The following is a 24,970-nucleotide window of genomic DNA, read 5'->3' as shown; positions in this document are numbered from 1 at the left end:
AAAATGGATGCAGAAAATTATCCTAAAATTTTATTAAAACGATTGTATTTTCAGCTTATGTAAATCAACAAAACAAAGTATAGTTCAAGTTCATCAGATACAAGAGATAAACTGGCTTAAAATCTAACTGCTAAAAATCAAAGGCGAAGAAAAAAAATCTTTAAAATAGGCAGTTTAAAGTGCTGAAAGAAAAGAGTTTCAACCCAGATTTCTTTATTCAGTGAAAATATTTTTCAAGAATGAAGACAGGGCTTCCCGGGTGATCCAGTGATTAAAAATCTGCCCTGCAATAATGCAAAGGACACAGGTTCAATCCCTGGTCCAGGAAGATCTTACATGCCTGGGGGCAACTGAGCCCATGCATAACAATTCCTGAGCCTGCTTGCCCACAACTAGAGAAAGACTGTGGGCAAAAACAAAGACCCAGCACAGTCATAAATAAATAAATAAATATTTGGGAAAAAAAAAAGACCTTAAAAAAAAGAATGAAGACAAAATAAATATGTCCTCAAATGAAGGAAAACCAAGAGAATTCATCACCAGCAGAACTGCTTTAAAACGTTATCCTTCAAGTGTGAAGAAAGTGATACCAGAAGAAAATATGGAACTTAAGGAATAAATAAAGAACAACAGAAATACCTAATACCTATTACAGATAAATATAACAGACTATTTTGGCAGTCGAAATAAAACCTTAAAACAGTATCTGGAAGAGTTTTCAACTTACGTAGATATAACACATATGATGTGTGCTTAGTTGCTCGGTTGTATCCAGCTCCTGCATGGACCACGGCCTGCCAGGCTCCTCTGTCCGTGGGGATTCTCCAGGAAAGAATACTGGAGTGGGTTGCCATGCCCTCCTCTAGGGGATCCTTCCAACCCAGGGATCGAACCCAAATCTCCCGCATTGTAGGTGGATTCTTTATTGTCTGAGCCAGCAGGGAAGCCCAAGAATATTGGTGTGGGTAGCCTATCCCTTTGCCAGGAAGGGATTCCCGACCCAGGAATTGAACTGGGGTCTCCTGCACAGCAGGCAGATTCTTTTACCAGCTGAGCTACCAGGGAAGCCTAATACATATAATACTATACCATAAACTGGGGAGAATACTCCACTTGAAGCAGTAAACTATAAATTCTTAGTAAACTGTGAAAAATTAACTATGTATTGATATATTATAATCCCAGTAGCAACCATTAAAGATACACAACAAAATATACTTAAATTCCTCTGCCAAAATCAATTGAAACAAAATATGAAAAAATCTTCAGGGCTTCCCTGGTGGCTCAGTGATGAAGAATCTGCCTAAATGCAGCAGACACAGGTTCGATCTGTGGTCCAGAAGGATCTCCCACATGCTGAGGAGCACCTGAGCCCACCTGCCACAATTACTGAAGCCTGTGCTCCTCAATGAGGGAGGCCACTGCAATAAGAAGTCCATGCACCTCAACTAGAGAGCAGCCCCTGCTCGCTGCAACTAGAGAAAAGCCTGTGCAGCAAGGAGGACTCAGCATAGCCAAAAATAAATAAATAAACAAAATTTAAAAAAAAATCTTCAAATAATCTGAAGAGAATGCAGGAAAGAGGTAAAAGAGTAACATAAAAGGGGAAAACAAACAATAAAATGGTAGACCTTAATATAAACATATCAAAAATTACATTAAATATAAATCATCTAAATACATTAATTAAAAGGTAGAAACTGTCATATTGGATAAAAAGCAAGATCCAACTACATGTGGTCCATAAGAAACCTATTTTAAATATAATCATATAGGTAGGTTAAAAGTAACATGATGGAAAAAGATGTATCATGCAAAGTGAATCAAAATAAAGACAGAGTAGCTACATAAATATCAGACTATGTGGACTTTAGAACAAAAGAATTATTAGCAAGGATAAAGAGGGTCAGTTACATAATGAAAGAGGGTCAATTCACCAGGAAGACAGAATAATCCTAAGCGTGTATGTACCTAGTAAGAGAGTTTCAAAACATTGAAGCAAAAACTGATAGAACTGGAAAGATACAGACAAATTCACAAATAAAGTCAGAGATCAACTCCCTTCTCTCAATAACTGACAGAGACAGAAATAGATAACCAGTAAGGATATGGAAGATGGAAAGATCAGTGGTTGCCTGGGACTTGCCTGGGAAAAAGTGGGAAGGCAGGATTACAAATGGGCACAAAGACATCCTAGGGGGTGATGAATATATTCATTATATTGATTATGCTAATGGTTTCACCAGTGTATACGTGCAATTAGTATATCAAAACCTCATCAAACATTTAAATATGTTTGATGCTACTTGTTTTGTTTTTGCTTGTTGTTTAGTCGCTCAACTGAACACTAAGCCTTGACTTGACAGACAGTTAAAAACTGCTACTTTGTAGCACAAAGTAGGACTACCTACTACCACAAGCCCCACTGGTCACCAGAGTCAAGCTATTAAGGATGTGTCCTCCGGGTGGCAGTCACAAAAGCTGGAAAGTCAGACATATACACAAGCTCCCTATTCAGATACCAGCAATCTGGGACAGGGTACAGGGAGAGCACAAAAATGATGCCCACTGGCCTGCTCAGTCTCTGAAGAAGTTCATAGTCAGACCATAGATGTGTGTTTAATTAGAAGGCTCCCCTCAGCCACAGCCATGAAGATGAGTTAGTAAGCCTCGTTACACAAAGACTAGGGTGTATTTCATGCTGGTTATCTGTGCTGTGCCCTGGGATGGGCTAATCAGTTAACAACTGTTTCTCCATTTGTTACAGTCCTATGGGACCTGAGAATGTAAGCCCCAGTGGCCACTAGAGGCACGTGATCAAAGTATGTGTCCTGGGTGCAAGCTGCAAAATCAGGATGCTATAGACATGCACACAAATCCCACTCTGGGAGATACCAGTGACCTAGAGCAAGGCAGAAAGGTATGCAAAGATGGCTCCCACTGGCCTCTACAATCTTTATAAAGTATTTCAGCAGGTCTCTGGATGCGTATTAAACCAGAAGCCTTCTCCACAAGCCAAAGTTCCAAGATAAGCAAAGGTACCACTTTCATAGAAATACTGGCGGTATTTTAGTCTGCTATATCCATGCTGTGCCCTGAGGGTGGTAGCCAGTTAAGAATGGCTTCTTTCTTTTGTTGCAGTCCTATGGAACCTGTGAACATAAACCCTGCTGCCCACCAGAGGTAGGTGATCAAGGGGTGTCCCTTGGGCAGCTGCTGCAAAGAACAGGGCACTAGATGTGCACAAGCTCTTCTCAAGGAGATATTGGAGACCTGGAACAAGGCAGAGGGAGAGTGCAAGCCTCTGTTTTTGGAGAATATTTCAGTAGGCTCCTAGATATGTGTTAAATTAGATGTCTACCTCTCAGGCCAGTGCTTTAAGATAAGCAAATAGGCCTCTTTCACAGAAAGACTGGGCACTTTTCACTCAACTACCTTTGCACTGGACCCTGCAGGGTAGCCAGGCATGAACACTTAAAGAACTGTTCTTTAGTTCACTATAGCCTCGTGGGTCTTTTAGATGCAAGTCCCGTTGGCTTTCAAATCTGGATACTCTGGGGCTTACCTCGCAGGTGTAGGTCTCAAAAGGTGGGGTGCAAGATGTGAGATTTAAACCTCCCACTGCTCAGTTAGAAGCTCAGACCTGTGAGTTCCCTCCCAACCACCGGTTACTGTGCCAGGAGTGGAGTTTATGGTGAGATTGTGTCTCAGCCTTTTCTACTCATTTCGGTGTGGGTTTTTTCTCATTTGTCTGATGTGTAGGAGTACAGGAGTGGCTCATCTAGTTTTGGAGTTTCTTATTCTTCCTTATACAATTGTAGATTTGGAGTGTCCATGGGAGGAGGTGAGTTCAGGATCCTCCTACATAACCAACTTGACCCAAAACCACTGAATATAATCGAGGGTAAAATTATGCGTCTTAGATTAAAAGTGCTCTGAAAGTGAAAGTGAAGTCACTCAGTCGTGTCTGACTCTTTGCGACCCCACAGACTGACTATAGCCTACCAGGTTCCTCCATCCATGGGATTTTCCAGGCAAGAATACTGGAGTGGGTTGCCATTTCCTTCTCGAAAAGTGCTCTAGGTAAGATCAAAAAGGGCTCTAGTAAGAGTATCACTAAGGGCATGACTCTTATTCTAAGGAGAATATGGAGTCCTGAACAAGTAATTCATAGTATGATCTCTCTTTTCTCTTTTCACATCCCTTTTGTCTTTCATGTAGATAAAATCAGATCAAGATGAATAGATCAGCCAGTGGGATGCGGTGGAAAGGAAACAGAGATCCTCTTTGCTCTGATCAAAGCTCAAGTTTTTCTATAAAGTACTTTAAAAACTATCCATGCTGCTGCTTCTCCAAGTCATTGGCTAGCTATGCAAAATTGGTTACTACAAGCAGCAAGCAACTGTCTTATCCATTGTACACAGGGATGCTGATGATATTAAGGCTGCACAGAAAGGAGATGAGACACATTCAAGTCATACATTACATATTTTTAGTCCTTTTAATGTCCTTCCTGCTTACCTATGGCTACTTTAGACTTTCTGGGTATTCAGTACAAAAATATTCTTAATCAGCTTGCTACTGAAATTCATTAGCACTCTACTCACTTAAAAACTGCTTTAGGGCTGTGTATGCTTTGTGATTATTTTTGAACTATTCTAAAACTAAAACTTACAAGTTTAGATCTGTTAGGTATCCTGGGATACAGTATATGTGAAAGCTATGACAAAACAAAGTTGAAATATGAGCTACTGGCTAAAGTCCAACCATCTGATGACAGAAATTCAAACTACAAAAAAACAGCCTCATTCTTTTCTTTGTTTCAACCCACACTAGAATAATATATATTCTGCTTCTGCTACATCAACATTTGTGGAAATCTGTATTCATGAGCAAACAAAAATGAAGCCAAATTTTCTCCTGAATCTCATTTTAATATATTACAATTTTCCCTCATGGTTATTATTTTAAAAGAAAAGCAATTATTCATTATTCTGACTTTTTATCAAAATCAGAAATGTGCTTGGCATACGAGACATTTAGTAGTCATTCTGTCCATATAACAGGTCTTTCAATAATTAAAAAACAAAATTACAAAGTTAAATGCCAAAATGTATGTAAGCAATTAGAATATATAATGATTGCCGAAGGGGGAGAAATTCCTTAAATGACCAGATAATTTTTAGTAACCTACCTAAAGTGTTGCTTAATTTTCACTGTCACACTGGAAGCAAAGTACACTTTTATTTAAATAAAAGTTACTGTTACATATTAGATTTCATCTGGGTATTAGAAATAATTTGACAGTACAAAATATTTTGCCATCATAAAACCCAGGAATATATCTCGCAATTCTTTTCTCTGTCTTACACACATCATCTTTAATCTCTCCTTCCACATGTCACAAAATAAGGTGTTAAAACTAATTCAAAAGATTCAAAATCTAAAAGTCAGTGCAATCAAAGGAAACTGCCTGGTTTAGTGGCATTTAGTATACTCATAGTGTTATATAACTACCACATGTACCTAATTCCAAATGTTTTCATCACTCCAAAACAAAAATAAACAAAAAACACCTTGTGCCCATTAAGAGTCAGTTTTCATTCCCCCAACCCAGCTGCTGGCAATTGACAACCTGCTTTCTATCTCTAGATTTACCTAGATATTTTATACAAATGAAATAATATGCCAATATAAAATAAAAATTAAAAAAAGCAATCATATGATAAGCAGCCTTGTGTGTCTGGTTTGTTGATGATTTTTATTTTTTTTTAATTTATTAAGATTTGTTTTGTAGCCTAACATATGGTCTATCTGGTCTATTCTGGAGAATGTTTGATGTATACTTGAGAAGAAATGTATTCTGATACTCTTGAGTGAAGTGTTCTACATATGTCTATTAGGTTTAGTTGGTTCATAGAGTTAAGTCCTCTGTTTCTTTAATGACCTTCTGTCTAGATGTTCTTTTCACCACTGAAACAGGGTTATGAAGTCTCTAACCATTATTGTACAACCATTTCTCCCTTCAATTCTGTCGATATTTCTTTCATATATTTTGGAGTCTGTAATTTGGTGGGTGTATACATATATATTTATCACTGTTACACCTGCTTGATGACCTAACCCTTTTATATATAAAAGTGCTTTTTTACATAATGTCCTTTGGTAAAAACTCTGCCTGCCAATGCAGGAGATGCAACACACACATGTTCGATACCTGGGTTGGGAAGCTGCCCTGGAGTACAAAATGGCAACCCACTCCAGTATTCTTGCCTGGAAAATTCCAAGGACAGAGGAGCCTGGTGGGCTATAGTCGATGGGTTGCAAAAAGCCAGACACAACTGAGGGACTGAACAGGCACGCAACATTCTTCTAAAGTGAGTTTCCTGTGGACAATATATAGGTAGATCATATTTTTTATCTCCTGTCAATCTCTGTCTTTTAACTGGTGAGTTTGTTTTATATTTAAATTGACTATTAATAAGGAAGGACCTGCTTCTTCCATCTTGTTATTTGTATGCTATATGTCATGTCTTTTTTAATCCCTTCATTTGTCTGATCTTGCCTTCTTTTGTGTTTGATTTTTTTTTTTTTAGTGTACTATTTCTATTCACTCCTCATTGCCTTTTCTGTATATTTTTTAGTGATTTTCTTAGTGGTTAACCTGAGGATTACAATTAACATCTTAAATTAATAATCTACTTTGAATCAACATTAACATATCTGTAATTGTTGTTTTACAAATTTTAAATCATATAGAGAACAAAACAGGAGTTAAAACCCCAAAAACAATACTGACTTTTCTATTTTCCTATATACCTGTACAGGTTTTTATCATTTAAAGATTTTCTTTGTATGATTTTGGTTACTATTCAATATACTTTGATTTCGGCCTAAAGGATTCCAGTTAGCATTTCTTATAGGGAATGTCTACTAGCAACAAACTTCCTCTGCTTTTACTATCTAGAAATGTCTTAATTTCTCCTTCTGGGACTCCTATTATGCATATGTTGTTACACTTGATATTGTCCCACAAGTACCTTAGGCTCTATTCATTTGTATTCATTCTTCTTGCTCTGTTCCTCAGACTGGACATCAACTGACCTATCACCAAGATTCTGATTCTTTAATCTAGCTGCTTAAATCTATATTAGACTCTTTGAGTAAATTTTTCATTTTATCTACTTCTCAGTGCAATAATTTTTAAAATTTTGTATCTATATTTGGCTGCACTGGGTCTTTGCTGCTGAGCACAGGCTTTCTCTAGTTGCAGCAAAGAAGGGCTGCTCTTAGTTAAGGTACAGGGCACAGGCCTCTCCATTGCAGTGGCTTCTCCTGTTGTGGAGCACAGGCTCTACTGAGCGCAGGCTCAGTAGTTGTGACGCACGGGCTTAGGTGCCCCATGGTATGTGGGATCTTCCCAGATCAGGGACTGAACTTGTGTCCCCTGAATTGGTAGGTGGATTCTTAACCACTTCACCATCAGAGAAGCCCTCAGCTCAATAATTCCTACTCAATTCCTTTTTATAATTTTAATTCTTTATGAATATTCTCTATTTATTAATACATAATACTCCCTATTTCCTACAGTCCCTTTCCTATGGTTTTCTTTAGCTCTTTGAGCATATTTAAGATAGCTGATTTAAAGTCTTTGTCTAGTAAGCGCAATGCCTGGATTTCCTTGGGGATGGTTTCTATTTCTTTTTTTCCCCTCCTATTCTGATAATTGCTGATAAGCCATGCAATTCTTCAAACTGAAAATTAGACATTTCTAATATTGCAATGTGGTAATTCTGGAAATCAGATTCTCTCTTTTTCCCAGGGTTTGACACTGTAACTTGCTGAGGACTATAGTCATCACTTTGTTTAGTGATTTTTCCAAACTATTGTTGCAAAGACTGTATTCTTCCTCATGTGTCATTAGTGAAGTTTCTGCTCTATTATTTAAGCAGTCATCAAGTGCCCTCACAGAATTTCCTTAAATGTTAGATGCAAAAAATAACAAACCAACAAACAAAACACATCCCAGCTATTCTAGTGTTTGTAGATTGGCTCTGAGCTAGGGTGCTCTTTTGATGTTTAGCTAGACTCTCCTATAACTCCGTCTTAACTTACCTCCACTTCCATGGAGCACGCTATCAACAAGAAATACAAGGCCACTCAAGTCTTTTCCAAGTATGCATCAGGCCCTGAGTATCACTTTGGATTCCCTAGGCAGTAGTCTTTCAAAGCTCTTATTCCCTGAAATGTCTTTATTCTCATCCTCCTCCTTCCTAAGCTTTTTAGTCTGTCTGCCGCTGGTCCTATCTGCCGTCTCTTGGCCTGATGGGTTACAGGTGGTATACATGTCTTTAAATTTTTAAAATAGATGACATCTTGAGGTGGGTGAAATGAAAAGCAAATCTTTGCACTGGTAGGTCAGTAAACTATCAGATGAGTTAAAAGGCACATCCACTTTTTAAAAAACAAAACTCTATATATTGCCCCTCACTGAATTCCCCATCACTAGTAAGCCACACTAGGAATGTAGGTTGCCATCCCCATGAGTGCTGCTAAGCTGGGAAATAGTGCATGGTAGGCAGGTAAGCAAAGGGTCACAACACTTTCTTCCCAAAATTTATTGGCTTCTTTCTTCATTAAACATTACCCTGGTTGCTGTAACTTTTTTTAATTAGATTTCAGTGATCCAAAAAGTTGATTCTGTCCATTTTGGACAGCATAATGATTTGCTTCAGTGGAAGAACTGATTTTTTAACTGAAGAAAATGACAGGGTCATTTTTCCCACCATGTCTCCCAAAAGCATTTGCAAATTATTACCTTTAACTTATAATATTAAGCCCTTTATTTTCTTTCCTCACATCTCATTTCTTCAGGCTGGTTCATCTAGATGAGACATCCTTTCCTCTGTTCTTTAAAACTTTTATTCAAACTTAAAAGTATTCTCTAGAAACCATTCTCTAAACTTTCAGGTTGAGTTAAGTGCCCCTTACTTACACTGCCATAGCACCTGTTCTTTAACATTCCTGAAATTGCCTGTTACTATCTCTGTCTATCCCACCAAACAGCAACCTGATAGCAGTCACATCCATAATACATTGCCTTCAGGAACAGTTTTATAACAAGCAATGAATCTCAACCAGAGGCGTATAATCCCCTCAACATTTCAGATTACAGGCTCCTCTTTTCTACTCCTAAAGCCTAGCATAATGCCTCACATCCAGCAGCTACACAGTGAATATACTTATTGCATGGAATTACATAGTTTAGGCGATACAGAGAAACAAAGTAGCATATAATGAAGTAAATATCACAATCTTATTTTTCACTGTAGCAACTTACGTTCTGGTTGTTTTTCATTGGGTGTTATGGATCGCACAAAATCTTGTGGTGTCATAAACACTTCAGATTCGCCATGCTCACTGATTACTTTCAAGGTGGCAAAATAGCGGAAGATTTTATCTGGTGTGGAATATGCACGAATCCTATTCTCATATTCCATCACCTAAAATTAGAAATTCAGAAAGTGTTACTGTATTAAGCAATTCTCATTTTCATGTATTTTCTCTTACTTGGGAGAAATTTTATACCATTTTTCCTATAACTTTTTTTTTTAATATTAGAAATTACTCGTGTCTCAAAAACCTGTGATATACTACTCATACTTCAGTTGGAGCAGTGATTGTGTAAGTTTTGTTTAGAATGTTTAGAATGTTTCTTAAGCACTTTTTTTAGTTGGAGGATGATTGCCTTACAGTGTTGGTTGGTTTCTGCTGGGCAGCATCACAAATCAGTCATAACTCTCTCTCTCTCTCTCTCTCCATATATATATATATGTATATGTATGTCCCCTCCCTTTCTAAGCAACTTTATTTTATTTAAATTTTGGCTGTTTTGGGTCTTCATTACTGCATGAGAGCTTTCTCTAGTTGCTACCAGTGAAGGTACTCTCAGCTCTAGGGTGTGCAGGCTAAGCAGTTGTAAGCCCACAGGCTTAGCTGCCCTAAGGCATCTGGAATATTCCTGGACCAGGGATTGACCGGTGTCCCCTGCAATCCAAGGTGGATTCTTAACCACTGGGCCACCAGGGAAGCCTTAGAAGTTTTTGAATAGTTTCCTAATTTCCTAAATCACTGAAAGCAAGCAAAAGAAAAATGTCATACAAGAATTCAAAAAGTCTCAGTCAAAAAGTCTCAGTCAAAGGCTCCATACACATGAGAGCCTATCATTTTTTAAATACCAAGTTTTCTGGAAGGGATTGATTTTACAGTTTTACTTTCATGCAATTTCCTGAATTCTAAAACAAAACAGACAAGGGACTTCCACAGATCTGAACAACTCTTTCAAATACAAAGGACATTAAACAACAGCATAAAAAATAAAATTACATATCACAGAAACTCAATTATTAACACGTCTGAAGCAAAGACTTTTACTCTGGACTGAAACATTAGACTTCCAGAGAACATGTAAATATAGCATATTTAGAAAAGAGTAGACATGGGAAGAACACAAGAAAATATTTGAATAGGAACAAAATTATATATGGTATACATTTAACTAAAAGAGTATAACATTAACATAAAATCTAATATAAAAGTTAATATAATGTTAATATAAGAGTCCATTTCCTTATCTAGCACCCAAGACCCCATCTGTACATGAAACATACAAAAATACTGTTATCTTTTGCATAATATTCTTGTACAATCTATATCGTACTTTGATGAAAAGATTTCTCTCATACCTGAATTTTATATGTTGAGATGACCAATACTAAATAGTATCTTATAAATAACTGGCTAGAAAATATGTCAAGGAAATACGATCTAAAAATCCATATTGTAAGGCAATTATCCTTCAAATAAAAATTTAAAAAATCTACCAGTGAATTCAATGTCTATAAAAAACATTATTCAATGTCTATATTTTTAAAAAAATTATTAATGTTTTAATTTGCTTTATTAACACAGCTATTACTGTAACTGTCATTTCTGGCTAGATGGTCACTTTGAGGTCACCGATAGCAGCTGGTTAACAATGGGCTCAATTCCATTACCAGATGTGCTTTCAGTCACCAAGAAAGGAATGCTAATTCGTAACTATACATGACAGGAATCTTTCTAAAGCTAATTTGCATTAAAGTCTGAATACTGATTTCAGAAAATTTTTCAATAGATTTGGCACATGGCAGACACACTAAGCATTTCCTTAGCAGCCTTTCAACCCCTTAGCAGCCTTGAAACTTAGCTACAAGTCTTAAACCAAAGGCACTTTATATTTTAGTACATATGCTGGGTCATACCAGCTACAAAACAAAAGTAATCAGTTTGCAATATTTAGGGTATAAGCTACAGCTAATGCCAAAGATGGCTTTGTCAACTAAAATGTTAAGTCAATCATATGTAAGATAAAGGCAGAAAAAGAACAACTTAAAAAGTCAATGATTTACAGACTGAAAATCAGATCCTTCACTGCTACCCAAAAAATACACTGCTGAATATTATTAATTAGTTTTAGTTTGAAATAATAGGTAAAGTAACAGACTTTCTGCATTTCCATATTTTTAGAGTTTAATATAGATATACTGTATATTTTTGTTTCTTTCACTTAGCAATCTAGTTTTTTTTAAAGTCTTTATTGAATTTGTTATATTGTTTCTTCTCCAAAAGGCATGTGAAAAGATGCTCAACACCACTAAGTATCAGAGAAATGCAAACTAAAACTATAATGAGGGCCTAACACCAGTCAGGATGGTCATCATCAAAAAGTCCACAAACAATAAATGCTGGAGAGGGTGTGGTAAAAAGGGAATCCTCCCACACTGTTGATGGGAATGTAAATTGGTATAGCTACTACAGAGAACAATATGGAGGTCCCTTAAAAAACTAAAAACAGAGCTACCACATGATCCAGCAATCCCACTCCTGAGCATATATCTGGAGGAAAACATTGTTTGGAAAAAATCCATGTATCCCAGTGTTCAATGCAGCACTGTTTACAACAGCCAAGAGATGGAAGCAAACTAAATATCTATTGACAGATGAATGGATAAAGAAGATGTGGTACATATACTCAAGAGAATATTACTCAGCCATTAAAAAGAATGAAATGTAATTCCATTTACAGCAACACAGATGGACCTGGAGTTTATCACATGAGGTAAAGTAAGTCAGAAGGACAAATATCATATGATATTGGCTTATGTATGAATCTAAGTAAATGATACAAATGAACTTATTTGCAAAATAGAAACAGACTCATAGACTTAAGAGAACAAACTCATGGTGAGGGGAGGGACAGACTCGGAGTTTGGGACTGACATGTATACACTGCTATATTTAAAATAGATAAAGAACAAGGAATACTGTATAGCACAGGGAATTCTGCTCAATATTCTATAATAACCTAAATGGAAAAAGAATTTGAAATAGATACCTGCAAGTGTACAACTGAATCACAGTGCTGTACACCTGAAATTAACGTAATACTGCTCATCAACTACGCTCCAATGTAAAATAAACTGTTGTTTTTAAAGAAGATAGATAACAGTATCGGTGAGGGTATCGAGAAAAGCAGACACTTCTGCACTGCTGGTGGAAATGTTAAATTGATTCAGTCACTATGGAAAACAGTATGGAGGTTCCTCAAGAAATTAAAAATAGAACTATCATATGACCCAATAATCCAGCTTTTGGGTATATAGCCAGAGGAAATGAAATCAGCATCTCAAAGTGGTATCTGTACTCCATGTTCACTGCAGCTTTGTTCACGATAGCCAAGGTATAGAAAAAAAATCCATGTGTCCATCATGGAATCTCAAGGAACTCCAAAGAACCAACATAATTTTGAAAGAAGAACAAAATTGGAGGACTCTAACTTTCTGATTTCAAAAGTTATTATAGTCATAAGAAGAATGTGGTATTGGCATAAAGATAGGCATATACACCAAACAAAGAGAAAAGAAAGCCCAGAAATAAACCCTCATATATATCAACAAATGATTTTTGACAAGGATGCCAAAATCATTCAGTGGAGAAAGGACAGTATTTCTGACAAATAGTGTTGGGAAAACAGGATATCCACATACAAAAAAATGAAGTTGGGGGCTTCCCTGGTGGTACAACGGTTAAGACTTCCAATGCCACTGCAGTGGGCACGGGTCTGATCCCTAGTCAGGGAAGTTCTGTATGCTGTGAAATGCAGCCAAAAAAGAAAAAAAACAAGAAAACTTTAAAAAAAGATGAAGTCGCATCCTTATCTAACTCGATATTAAAAAATTAACACACAGTGAATCAAAGACCAAAATGAAAGATCTAAAACTAGAAAACTCTTAGAAGAAAACATAGAACAAAAGCTTCAAGACACTAGACTTAGCAGTGCTTTCCTGGATGTGATGCCAAAAGCATATGTAACAATAGAAAAAAAAGAAAGACTTCATGGGTGTACCTACGGCTGATTATTGTTGATGTTTGGCAGAAAACCACAAAATTCCGTAAAGCAATTATCCTTCAATTAAAAAAATAAAGTGGCCAAAAAAAAAACCCAAAACACCATATATAAGTTACAAAAAACATGTTGTACATCAAACAATAATATCAATAGAGTAAAAAGGTAACCTGCAGGAATTAGCAATCAGATCATATAAAAAGCTACTAAAACTCCATTAAAGAAAATTTTAAAATGGGCAAAGGATGTGAACAGACAATTCTCCAAAGAAGATATACAAATGCCCAAAAAGCACTTGAAAAAATGCTCAACATCATTGATCATCAGGGAAATACAAACGAAAACTACACCAAGATACTACCTCACACCCATTAGGATGGCTAATATCAAAAAAACAAAAAAATAACAAGTGTTAGCAAAGATGTGGTAAAAGAGGAACCCTTGCTGGTGTGAACATCAAATGGTGCAGCACTGCCAGAAACAGTGCTTCCATAAAAACAAGCACTTCCATTAAAAAAAAAAACAAAACTGAAAATAGAATTACCATATGATAAAGCAATTTCACTTCTGGGTATATACCCCAAAGAATGAAAAGCAAGGTCTCAAAGAGATATGTGTATACCCATGTTCAGAGCATCATCATTTATGATAGCTAAAATGTGGAAGCAACCTAAATATCCATAAACAGATGAGTGGATAAGCAAAACATGGTATATACATACAGTGGAATATTACTCAGCCCTAAGAAATTCTGACATATGCTACATTGTGATAAGCCTTGAGAACTAGGTGCATAAGCCAATTACAAAAAAACAAAATCTATACGAATCCACTTGCATGAGGTTTTTTTTTACTTAGGTATTCAAAAATCATAGAAAGTGGAATGGTGGTTGCTAGGGGGATGGGAGAGAGGGGATAGTAGGGAGTTCTGTTTAATGGGTATAGATTTTCTGTGTTATAAGATGAAACAGTTATGAAGACGGATGATGGTGATGGTTGCACAATATAATGAATGTTTTTATTACCACTAAACCAAACACTCAAAATTGGTTAAGATGGTAAATGTTACGGTATATGTGTTTACCAGAAAAAATATTGGAAGAAAAACAAAAGAGATCTTGAGGGAGTACTGGAAGAACTAACGAGAAAACAATATGAAAAATATTTAAAAGATATACGTGATACATTGTAAGGACTCAAAAGAAAAGAAAGGACATTTAAAAAGAATTCCAAAAGAAAAGAAATGACAGTGAATCAGTATTGAAGCAGTGTGTAAGAATTTTTCAGAATTGAGAACTTGAGGTTTCAAAAGGGACAGTAAAATTAAAACTAAAAAAAATAAAACAAAGCTAAATAAAATAAAAAAGAGAAGCATGCACAAACTAACGACAATAGTATGCCATGAACTAAGTGATATGACTGTCCTAGATCTTTGTGCTTGAGAATTTTTTTTAATTAAAATAAAATAAAACACACAAAACAACCAGGCCAAGCACAGGAATAAAAACAAATTCAGAACACTTTTTTACATCTGAAGAGGAAGAGAGAAAAATGAGAATAGAAGAGTACACAACAATGTATTTTTTATATTCACTGTTTCTTCTTACAAAGAGAGGAAAACACAAAAAACTGAAGCAAATATAGCCAAATGTTAAAACCTGATAAAAATGAGTGTGGGTACATGTATATTTATTATAGTAGTCTCTATTTGTCTCACTGGATATTCAAAATATTACAGAAAAATCAAAAGAACATAAAAGAACAAAAGTAAAAAGTTTACATGAAAATGATGGCTCAGAGGTAAAGAACTGGCCTGCAATGCAGGAGACACGAGAGGTGGGAAGATTCCTGGAAGAGGAAATGGCAACCCACTCCAGTATTCTTGCTGGAAAAATCCCATGGACAGAGGAGCTTGGTGGCTACAGGCCACGGGGTCACAAAGAGTCGGACATGACTGAGCTACTGAGCATGCAGGCATGATGATATCAAAGGCAGCGTGTAAAGATGGTAGCAGTTTGGTATTCCAGGATAAAAATCTGAATAGGATAGTATCTAGAAAAAAGTGTATGATCAAAACTGAAGCTTATTATTTTTTAATTTAAAGATAATTGTTTTACAATATTATGTTGGTTTCTGCCATATATCAGCATGAATCAGCCACAGGTATACCTACTTCCTCTCCCTCTTGAACCTCCATCCCACCTCCCACCCCATCCCAGCTTGATGAAAGGTTGTCACAGAGCCCCGGTCTGAGTTCCCTGAGTAATACAGCAAATCCCCACCGGCTACCTATTTTACATACTAGGTAATGTGTATGTTTCCGTGCTACTCTCTCCATTCGTCCCACTCTCTACTTTCCCTCTCCCTGTGTCCACAAGTCTGTTCTCTATGTCTGTGTCTCCACTGAAACTGAAAGTGTTAGTCACTCAGTCATGTCCAATTCTTTGCAACCCCATGGACTGTAGCTCTCCAGGCTCCTCTGTTCATGGAATTTTTCAGGCGAGAATTCTGGAGTGGGTTGCCATTCCCTTCTCCATGGGATCTTCCCTACCCAGGGATCGATCCCAGGTCTCCCACATTGTGGGCAGCTTCTTCACCATCTGAGCCACCAGGGAAGCCACCAACGGAAGTGTTCACTGCTGCCCTGCAAATACGTTCATCAGTACCACTGTTCTAGATTCCAAACATATGCATTAATACATGATATCTGTTTTTTTCTGACTTACTTCATTCTGTATAATAGGCTTTAGGTTCATCCATCTTATTAGAACTGACTCAAATGCATTCCTTTTTATGGCTGAGTAATATTCCATTGTACATATGTACTATAGCTAAAAATGAAGCTTATAATTTAATTAATGAGAGAAGAATCTTTAACATGTCTATACATAGACTATGTAAAAGAATGAATAACAAAGAGTAACTAAAAAAAAAGGATGGAGAAAGAATAAGTGCTTAAATAGGTTTGGGGGGACAAAATGACAAATGGGATGATTGCCTATTCACTGAGACTTCAGCGAAAGAAAGACTATATTTCAGATTTAGATTAAAAAGGGTTTATAGCTTTGGGAGTTATCAATTAAGTAAACTACACTGATGGCTTTTATTTTTTCTGTGAAGTACAGGATATAGTCAACTCAACTGCTAAGTAGAAAGTAGAAGCAGAAAACAGAAGATTCAAAAATAAATGTTTATTTGGGTCATTTTAGCCCTACAGTATAAAATGTAACATTTGACTATAAATGAAACTGCTGGTGGCAAGATAAATTTGAACTTTCCTTAAGTTCACTCAGGGCAGAAGATTAAATAGATGTATCATTTTGGAAACAATGGAATGATGGATAATTAACTTGTAATGCATAAATTCTGCTCAAGTTCACTTTAATCAGAAGTGGATTTGGAGAATGACATATTTAAGAGCTTCCTCCAAGTAAAGAGAAGATCTAAATTCTCAAAGGAACTATTCTTGCTTGCAATTATACTTGCTCCCCACACATAACTCAAATTATCTTGTTGTATTGATTAGTTATATTTTTTAGCAAGTAAAGGTAATTTTCTGAATTTCAATGCTAACATGCAAAATGTCTAAGAAATTCAACCTTTTGACTTTTCATCACACGTCTGCTAAATTCAAATGTCCACTATCACAGGGATTACTAGAGAGGAGCTCAAACTTTCCACAGGTAAAGCTATATACAACAACATACTCTGTTAAAGATTTTAAATGCTAGAATGTAAAGTTTATGCTGTCTTCAAAAAGTAGTTGATTTGTAGACTTCCAAAGAGATCTTCTTCTGTCTTTATAATTTGGCATCACAGATCAGTATATCACAGACTCAACTTGACATACAAGAGACCATTCAGCATGAGAAAGATACAAAAAGCAATGATCACCTTAGGTAGTTAAATTGAAGAACAGAGAAAAGATATATTAATTTTGACTACAAATCCTATATTCTTCTCACTACCCCAATTAACTTCATATTCAAAGAATACATTTGCCTCAGAACATGATGGAAAATTGCAAAGAAGTGAATCACTTCAAAGAGAATATAAATCATTTGAAATATCTGATAAAAGACTCAATAGCATTATTCTAAAATATAATTAACTATAGTTCTAATTAATTTATAAGACTGTGTTCCATACTTTCCTATCTCTGAATCCAGAACGTTTCTTCTTTTTCTCTTCTGGATAAGGCTCAAGACAAACACCTGCGGCCTTTTTCTCAGCATTACAATCTTCCCCTTCCTCTTTACTCTTCCCTTTATCACCAAGCTCACTCTTGATGTTGTTTGCAGACGGTGGAGATTCTGCAAGGGCCCTGGATATGCAAAAAATAAAAATAAAAATAAATCTATCAATCAAGAAGGTCCATCATATTAAACAAATAGATTCTCAGGTAGAGCTTAGCAGGAGTAACAGTAATGAAATTCATTAACAATTCTACAAGAAAAGGTTGCTCAAAAAATTAAAAATAGAACTAACATAAAATCCAGCAATTCCACTTATGGTTATATATCCAAAAGAACTCAAAGCAGGGTCATGAGGAGATTTTTGCACTCGTGTTAATAGCAGCATTACTCATAATAGCTAAAACGTGGAAACAACCCAAATATATGCTGATAGATAAAACGGATAAAAGAAATATGGTATACTCATATAATAGAATAATATTAAGCCAGAAATCAATCCCTTTTCCATAAAAGAGATAACTGGAAGAATAAAAGTACATGCAGGAATAGGATGGTCAGTTAACACTCACCTTTTCCACAACAGACCAGTACTTGCAGTTATTGCAGACGCTCCAAGAAAAGCCACCATCATCAGCCGTCGCCTGATCTGGGTGGGCTGTGATCCTCCATGGTACCATCGAGAGCGCACTGCCAGTTCTGCCAATGCAGAAAGTGAGTTAAGACGAAACATCCTATGGACAAAAAGTAGAAATATTATTCCTAGCAAATGGCAGTGACAGTGATGATGATGATGATAATAACAGCATTAAAACTAATAAACACTAGATATTTAATGGCAGACAGTATTCTAAACACTTGACAATACCATGTATTATCCCATTAAATCCTCAGAACAATCAAATGAGACAAATACTACGACTCATAAACCTGATATATCAGTTAAGGTACAATTAGAAGAAACCACATGGTAATTTGAACAGGGAAAGTTTAACATAAAGCATTATTAATTACAATAGGCAAAGAAGTACTAAGGGGTAGAGACTTCAGATATAGGGAGCAGTCACTACTTACAGGACTATTTCAGAGCAACAAAAAGGAATATATCTGTAAAGGGGCCACTCCCAACTGGGCTGAGATCAGACACTCTGGTAAGGATGCAGCTATGGATGTCTGAGAAATTTGCTTAAGTGCTATACCAAAAGAACTCACTGTAAAGCCATTCACAAGTGACTGAAGGAGAAACAGGCATTTCTTCCAGATTACAAGACTTTTTGTAGTGGCAATTCATTCAAATCACAAAAAGTAACCATGCTTCTCCTCTTTGATTTTCTCAAAGCATAGTTTACTTCTTCCTGATTTAAATTATCTTGTACTTTGTACATATACTCACATATTCACATATTTGTAACATACATAAGTTTGCCCCACCTTCAACATACACACTTGGTTCTGAGTTTCCTCTAAGGTCAAAATTATTCTTTACCTTTCTGAAAACAGTCTAACACAGAGGTCGTTACATTATAACTGCTTAAAATATTTAACAATTTTACTTTAACATGAAAAATGTCAAGTTACAAATTACACAGGTACTGGCTCTGTACATTTAAGTATATTTCTCAGCCCCAATATACTATGTCTTCTGTTGTTTGGGTCCAAGTCAAGTTAGACTACTTAGTTGTCTCCCTGAGCTGGTTACTGACTCTTCTCTGAGATCAATATCTATAATCTCAAGTATATCTTTCTCCTAGCCTCCTTCATTCAACTTAGCTCCAACATCAAAGTTGGAGCTAAATCTTGCCCTTACAGATAAAGTGGGAAATGATTAGTTTTTTCTATGTCATATAACCTAAGCTTCAGCAACACAATTCTTACATTCCTTTCTATCCTAGAAGTCACCTCATTTTATTGCACATAATCTAGCAAATTCCAGCACCAAGGAGATCGTCCTTTTGTTTTCTTCCTGTCAGTCAACTTCCAATTCATTTTTAAATTTACATTTTCCAAACCCACAAATGCATTCATACACAGCATTGCTTCTGTCTATAACAAAAACAAGCACAACTAAAATACTCGTATCTGGTGAAAATAATATTCATCACTAACAACAAAAAGAAAAGGGCACTTGAAAGTTTTCAATGTGAAAGACAAATAACAACCAATCCAAAAGCTGGACCAGGGATTTCCCTGGCAGTCCAGTGGTTAAGATTCTGTGCTCTCACTTCTGAAGGCCTGGGTTCAATCTCTGATTGGGGAACTAAGGTCGCGCAAGCTGTGTAGCATGGCCAAAAAAAAATCTAACTGCATAAGAGATGTGGAAGACAAACAGGAAAGAAACTAAAATAATAACGACAACATTAAGTAATACAGAAGGTGAAATGGAATAGGAATCCAATGACTCAAGATCTAGTCTCAACTCTACTACTAAACAGCTGTGCACAAAGTAAGCTCATCTCTCCTCCCCAGAGAAGAGTTTATCTACTGATGAGAGAACTGCCTACAGGAGTTTTAGGGTTTGTTTTCTCTCTTTCATGTTCTCATACCTCTGGTGAAAAAAGATAAGGCAAAATTTAACCTATTTCAGTTAGGGGGAGAGACTAAAACAGTATATACATGGTTCAAAACTTACTAGCTTTGAGAACCCATTTCTGTATGCTATGGCTTCAGAGGATTTTTAAACTTCGGAGGTCCTGAGTTATAGGAACATTCCACTTACATTTGGCATTGTAATTCAAATGTTACTGTCTACATCTGACTTCACCACTGATTTTAATCTCATCCCCAAAGTACACATCAAAATATATATATCTACTCATCTTCTCTAGTGTAATTTCCAAAGATGCCAAGTAAACAGAGAAAAAATTATCCCCCTGAGAACAGACTATTACAATTTAATTCCCAGCTTTGTACTGAAGAAATGGTGTAACTAGTTGAATGTGCTAATTTTTGATGAGAGACCATTTAAACAGATTTAAGGAGATCCAACTGAGTCTGGAAAACTGAATAGGCCAATTGGCAGCAGTTATATAGTAATGAAGATTAACACGTACATTTATGACATGGATTAAATTAAATCAAAACCAGTGCATTTTTCTCTTCCCTAAGAGTCCCCATCCTTCTTCAAAAAAAGCGTGCCTCTAAAAAATAACTTTTATGTGAACTGAAAAAAGATGAAGAGGTATTTCTAATCAAGAAATGTCAGGGGAAGCAAGTAAAAGATAATTCTGTTACCGAAGAAAAGCATTATCCATGCAACAAGAAACAGAACAAGTTAGTAAGAACAAACAAACAAACAAAAATCTGTAACAGTATAACATTACTGTTTCCGTATCTATTACTTTTAAACTATTATGCTTAAGGTATCGCTTTTGGTAAATATTAAAGGGGCACAGAACCAGAAAATCACTTAATTAAACATCCCTCTTTTACAGGTGAAGGAACAAAGATCCAGATAAGTTATACAGTTTACTCATAGCTAATTAGTACAAAAACCTACAGTAGATCCTAAAATTCTTGATTCCCAAATAAGCAACCCAAGGAAGGGGAATCACTTTAATTAACTGTTCACAGCAAAATAAATATAACAGCCACACTTCAGAAGGAGATCAAGTGTCCAACCATAGAAAGATAAACAATTTTATAATAACAGACTACAATGTAATACAAATACTAAAATTATAACCATTAGAAAGTATTAAATATTATTTCACAAGCCAACAGAAAGCTGTGCTAAAGATGTAAAAAGACAGTTGGGAAAAGAAAGAAACATGGCTCTGTAAGCTATGAAAAGATACTTAATATCACGCATAATAAAAGAATGCAAATTAAAAATATATTGAGGGCTTCCCTGGTGGTCTAGTGGCTAAGAATCCATCTGCCAACGCAGGGGACATGGGTTCGCTCTCTAGTCCGGGAAGACCCCACATGCCACGGAGCAATTAAGCCAGTGCCTCACAACAACTGAGCCCATGCGCTGCAACTACTGAAGCCCGGGTGCCTAGAGCCTGTGCTCTGCAACAAGAGAAGCCACCTCAGTAAGAAGCCCATGCATCACAAGAGTGACCCTCATTTGCAACTAGAGAAAGCCTGTATGCAGCAACAATGACCCAGCACAGACAAAAGTAAAATAAATAAATCCTAAAAAAAAAAAAGAAACCTATATTGACATTCACTCATTAAGGTGGCAAAATCCAGAAGTTTGAAAACATACTTGTTAGCAGTGCTGTAGAAATGACACTGCTGAGGAATGTGCAAATTGGTACCACCTATGGACGGCAATTTGGGAATATCCATCAAAATCACCCAAGTAAGTTGCATACATTGACCTAGCAATTCCACTTCTGACTTAATACACTACTGATACACTTGCACACCTCTGAAATTACACATATAGACAGTTATTCATTGCATCATGACTGTAACAAACCCACCTCTTTGCGACCTCATGGACTGTAGCCTGCCAGGCCCCTCTGTCCATGGAACTCCCCAGGCAAGAATACTGGAGTGGGGAACCACTTCCTTCTCCAGGGGATCTTCCCAACCCAGGGACCAAACCTGGGTCTCCTGAATTACAGGCAGATTCTTTACCATCTGAGCTACCAGAGAAGCCCATGAAACAAACAGCAAAAGACTAAAAACCATCCCTAAGAGAATCAAGAAAGAATTGCTTAAACTACGATAATACACACAGGGCAATAACACATAGCGATTAAAAGAAAAAGAAAAAACTATGTATATATTTGAAAAGATTTTCAAAACATACTGTTATGTTAATAAAGCAAGGTGTGGGATAGCCTATGTAGTACACTACCCTTCTTGTAAAAAGAAGGGAAATAAGAATGCATATTTGTATATTCTTATTAAGTAACTCTGGAAGGACACACCAATAGTATGTGTCCTACACCAATATGAATAAAAGGAAGTAATACCAATAGTGCTGTCAGGGTTGGGAAATGGGTAAGATACCCAACAGGAAGATTTTCATGACATAGCATTTCATTTTTAAAACTATGTTTATGTATTCAAAGACAAAGAGTATTTCAAACAAGCATCTTCACTGAAGTTTAAAGACAGAATACAAGGTAATATGTGCATGCCAATTAAATTAAGTAAAATATATGTGCAGCTTTTTAATTTAGAAAAAATATTTAGATGATGCAAATAAAACTTAATGATTATTCTGGGGAAAGAGTTTACTTCAACTTTCTCATTAAAAGAAAAATAAAGGCAGGCCCAGGTTGATGTTTTGTCATTTACCAGCCCTATGAACAGGCTCAGGCCCAATAATGCCTCAGAAAACAACCTACTGAGTGAGGTCTGCTCAGTCGTGTCCGACTCTTAACGGATTTAAGCCTGCCACACTCCTCTGTCCATAGGACTTCTCAGGCAAGAACACTGGAATGGGTTGCCATTTCCTTCTCCACGGGATCTTCCCAACCCAGGGTAGGGATCGCACCCAAGTCTCCCACATTTCAGGCAGACCACCTTAAAGGGCCCCTAAGCTTTAACTCCCTGTATTAACTCCATATATTATGGCAAATTTCCCTAGTAACATAAGACTTACTTAAATCAAATTCACCTCCCAATACTCAGATTACTGGCACATCCTGATTCAACTTATCAAACTATTAGGATTCCAGACTTTATCCTGAGCCTGACTTAAAATATCTGCTTACACTCTATGTTATGCCCCTGGTATTTATGACCTCTGAAAACTGCACATTTAAAGAACAACGCTTGGCTCTTGCACTCCAGACACTGGCCTACATAAACCTCTTCTGTACTATTTCTGTTTGTTACTCACAACTACTGTTAAAAGCGATATCTGATAATACCAAGGCCAAGATAAATTTCTAGGATCTATCGATATTTGGCAATCAATAAAACTCAGACATGGAACAACAGACTGGTTCCAAATTGGGAAAGGAGTACATGAAGGCTGTATATCGTCACCCTGCTTATTTATCTTATACACAGAGTACATCATGAGAAATGCTGGACTAGATGAAGCACAAGCTGGAATCAAGATTGCCAGCAGAAATATCAATAACCTCAGATATGCAGATGACACCACCCTTCTGGCAGAAGTGAAGAAGAATTAAAGAACCTCTTGATGAAAGTGAAGGGGACGACAAAAGATGAGATGGTTGGATGGCATCACCGACTCAATGGATATGAGTTTGAGTAAACTCTTGGAGTTGGTGATGGACAGGGAGGCCTGGCATGCTGCAGTCCATGGGGTTGCATAGAGTCGGACATGACTGAGCAACTGAACTGAACTGAGAACTGAACTGGTGCTCACTTAGTAACTGTGATTATAATTCTGCTTCCTGTTTAGACTGCCTTTAAAGAGAGCATGTTGATCAGAAGATGGGCATTTCTAGTTCTCAGGATAAATTAAAACTGGCAATCTGCAATCTGGTTTATAATTTTAATCTCCCATATTAGTCAGTCTAATGAAGCTTCACCAAAGCAGAAGAATTACATGGCAATGTTAAGATTCAGTTTGAGGCCTTGTTCCATGGTGACATCTTGCCCCTCTGACTTGCCATTTCATTCAAACTTACACCCCAGAGAGAATTTCCCAAAAGTTTTGCATGGCCAGAGTCACTGAACCTAGGGAACCACATTTACTTTTCCTTCTGCCCAGGTGTAACTAAGTAAGTGGAAAGCAATAAATGAAGAGCCTAAACAAAGGGAAATGATGGGAATACTGTTTTGCTGGACATGATACAGATTGTTGTATGAAATAAGCAAGACTACTTGCACTTTTTCTACAATAGTAATACAGGAATACATTTTTGTTGAAAATATTGTTGTAGAAAATATACAAAGAAACTATGTATACATGCACATATATATATTCTTCTTCACATTCTTTTCCATTATGGTTTGTCACAGGATATTGAATATAGTTCCCTGTACTATATAGTAGGACCTTGTTGTTTATCCATCCTATATATAATAATTTGCCTCTGTTAACCTTAAACTTCCATCCTCCCCTTCTCTAACCCCATTTTTAATTTTGATACTGACAAATTATCCTTCAATACTGACACTTCAATTTACAAACCCACTAGCAGTATATGAGGGTATTCCTTCTCCTGTATTTGCTAGTCTCAATCTTTTCCATTTATATTAATATGACACATAAAAAAATCTAGTTTAATTCATATATACCCTATAGGTGTATAGGACTATAGGTAAATAGGGCGATAAAGCAAGCTGAGCACTGAAGAATTGATGCTTTTGAACTGTGGTTTTGGAGAAGACTCTTGAGAGTCCCTTGGACTGCAAGGAGATCAAACCAGTCAATCCTAAAGGAAATCAG

General features: G+C 36.5%; 1 protein-coding gene across 5 annotated transcripts in view; it reads right to left on the bottom strand.

Annotated features, from left to right (window-relative positions):
* Positions 1 to 24,970, bottom strand: part of MICU1 (mitochondrial calcium uptake 1) — a 221,350-nt gene that overhangs the window by 171,588 nt on the left and 24,792 nt on the right. For all 5 annotated transcript variants that reach the window (XM_043476629.1, XM_043476631.1, XM_043476632.1 and 2 more), the window contains exons 2-4: positions 18,213 to 18,374; positions 17,597 to 17,771; positions 9,341 to 9,503 (exon numbers count right to left, since the gene is read on the bottom strand). In XM_043476629.1, coding sequence (XP_043332564.1) covers positions 9,341 to 9,503; positions 17,597 to 17,771; positions 18,213 to 18,373 — 499 coding nt within the window. In that variant the 5' untranslated portion in view covers position 18,374. The remainder of the gene's footprint in view (positions 1 to 9,340; positions 9,504 to 17,596; positions 17,772 to 18,212; positions 18,375 to 24,970) is intronic.

The sequence above is a fragment of the Cervus canadensis genome, chromosome 8, assembly GCF_019320065.1.
Source record: "Cervus canadensis isolate Bull #8, Minnesota chromosome 8, ASM1932006v1, whole genome shotgun sequence".
In the NCBI taxonomy this organism is placed as follows: domain Eukaryota; kingdom Metazoa; phylum Chordata; class Mammalia; order Artiodactyla; family Cervidae; genus Cervus; species Cervus canadensis.
The sequence above is the reverse complement of the archived record's forward strand: the minus strand, read 5'-3'. Positions and strand labels throughout refer to the sequence as shown.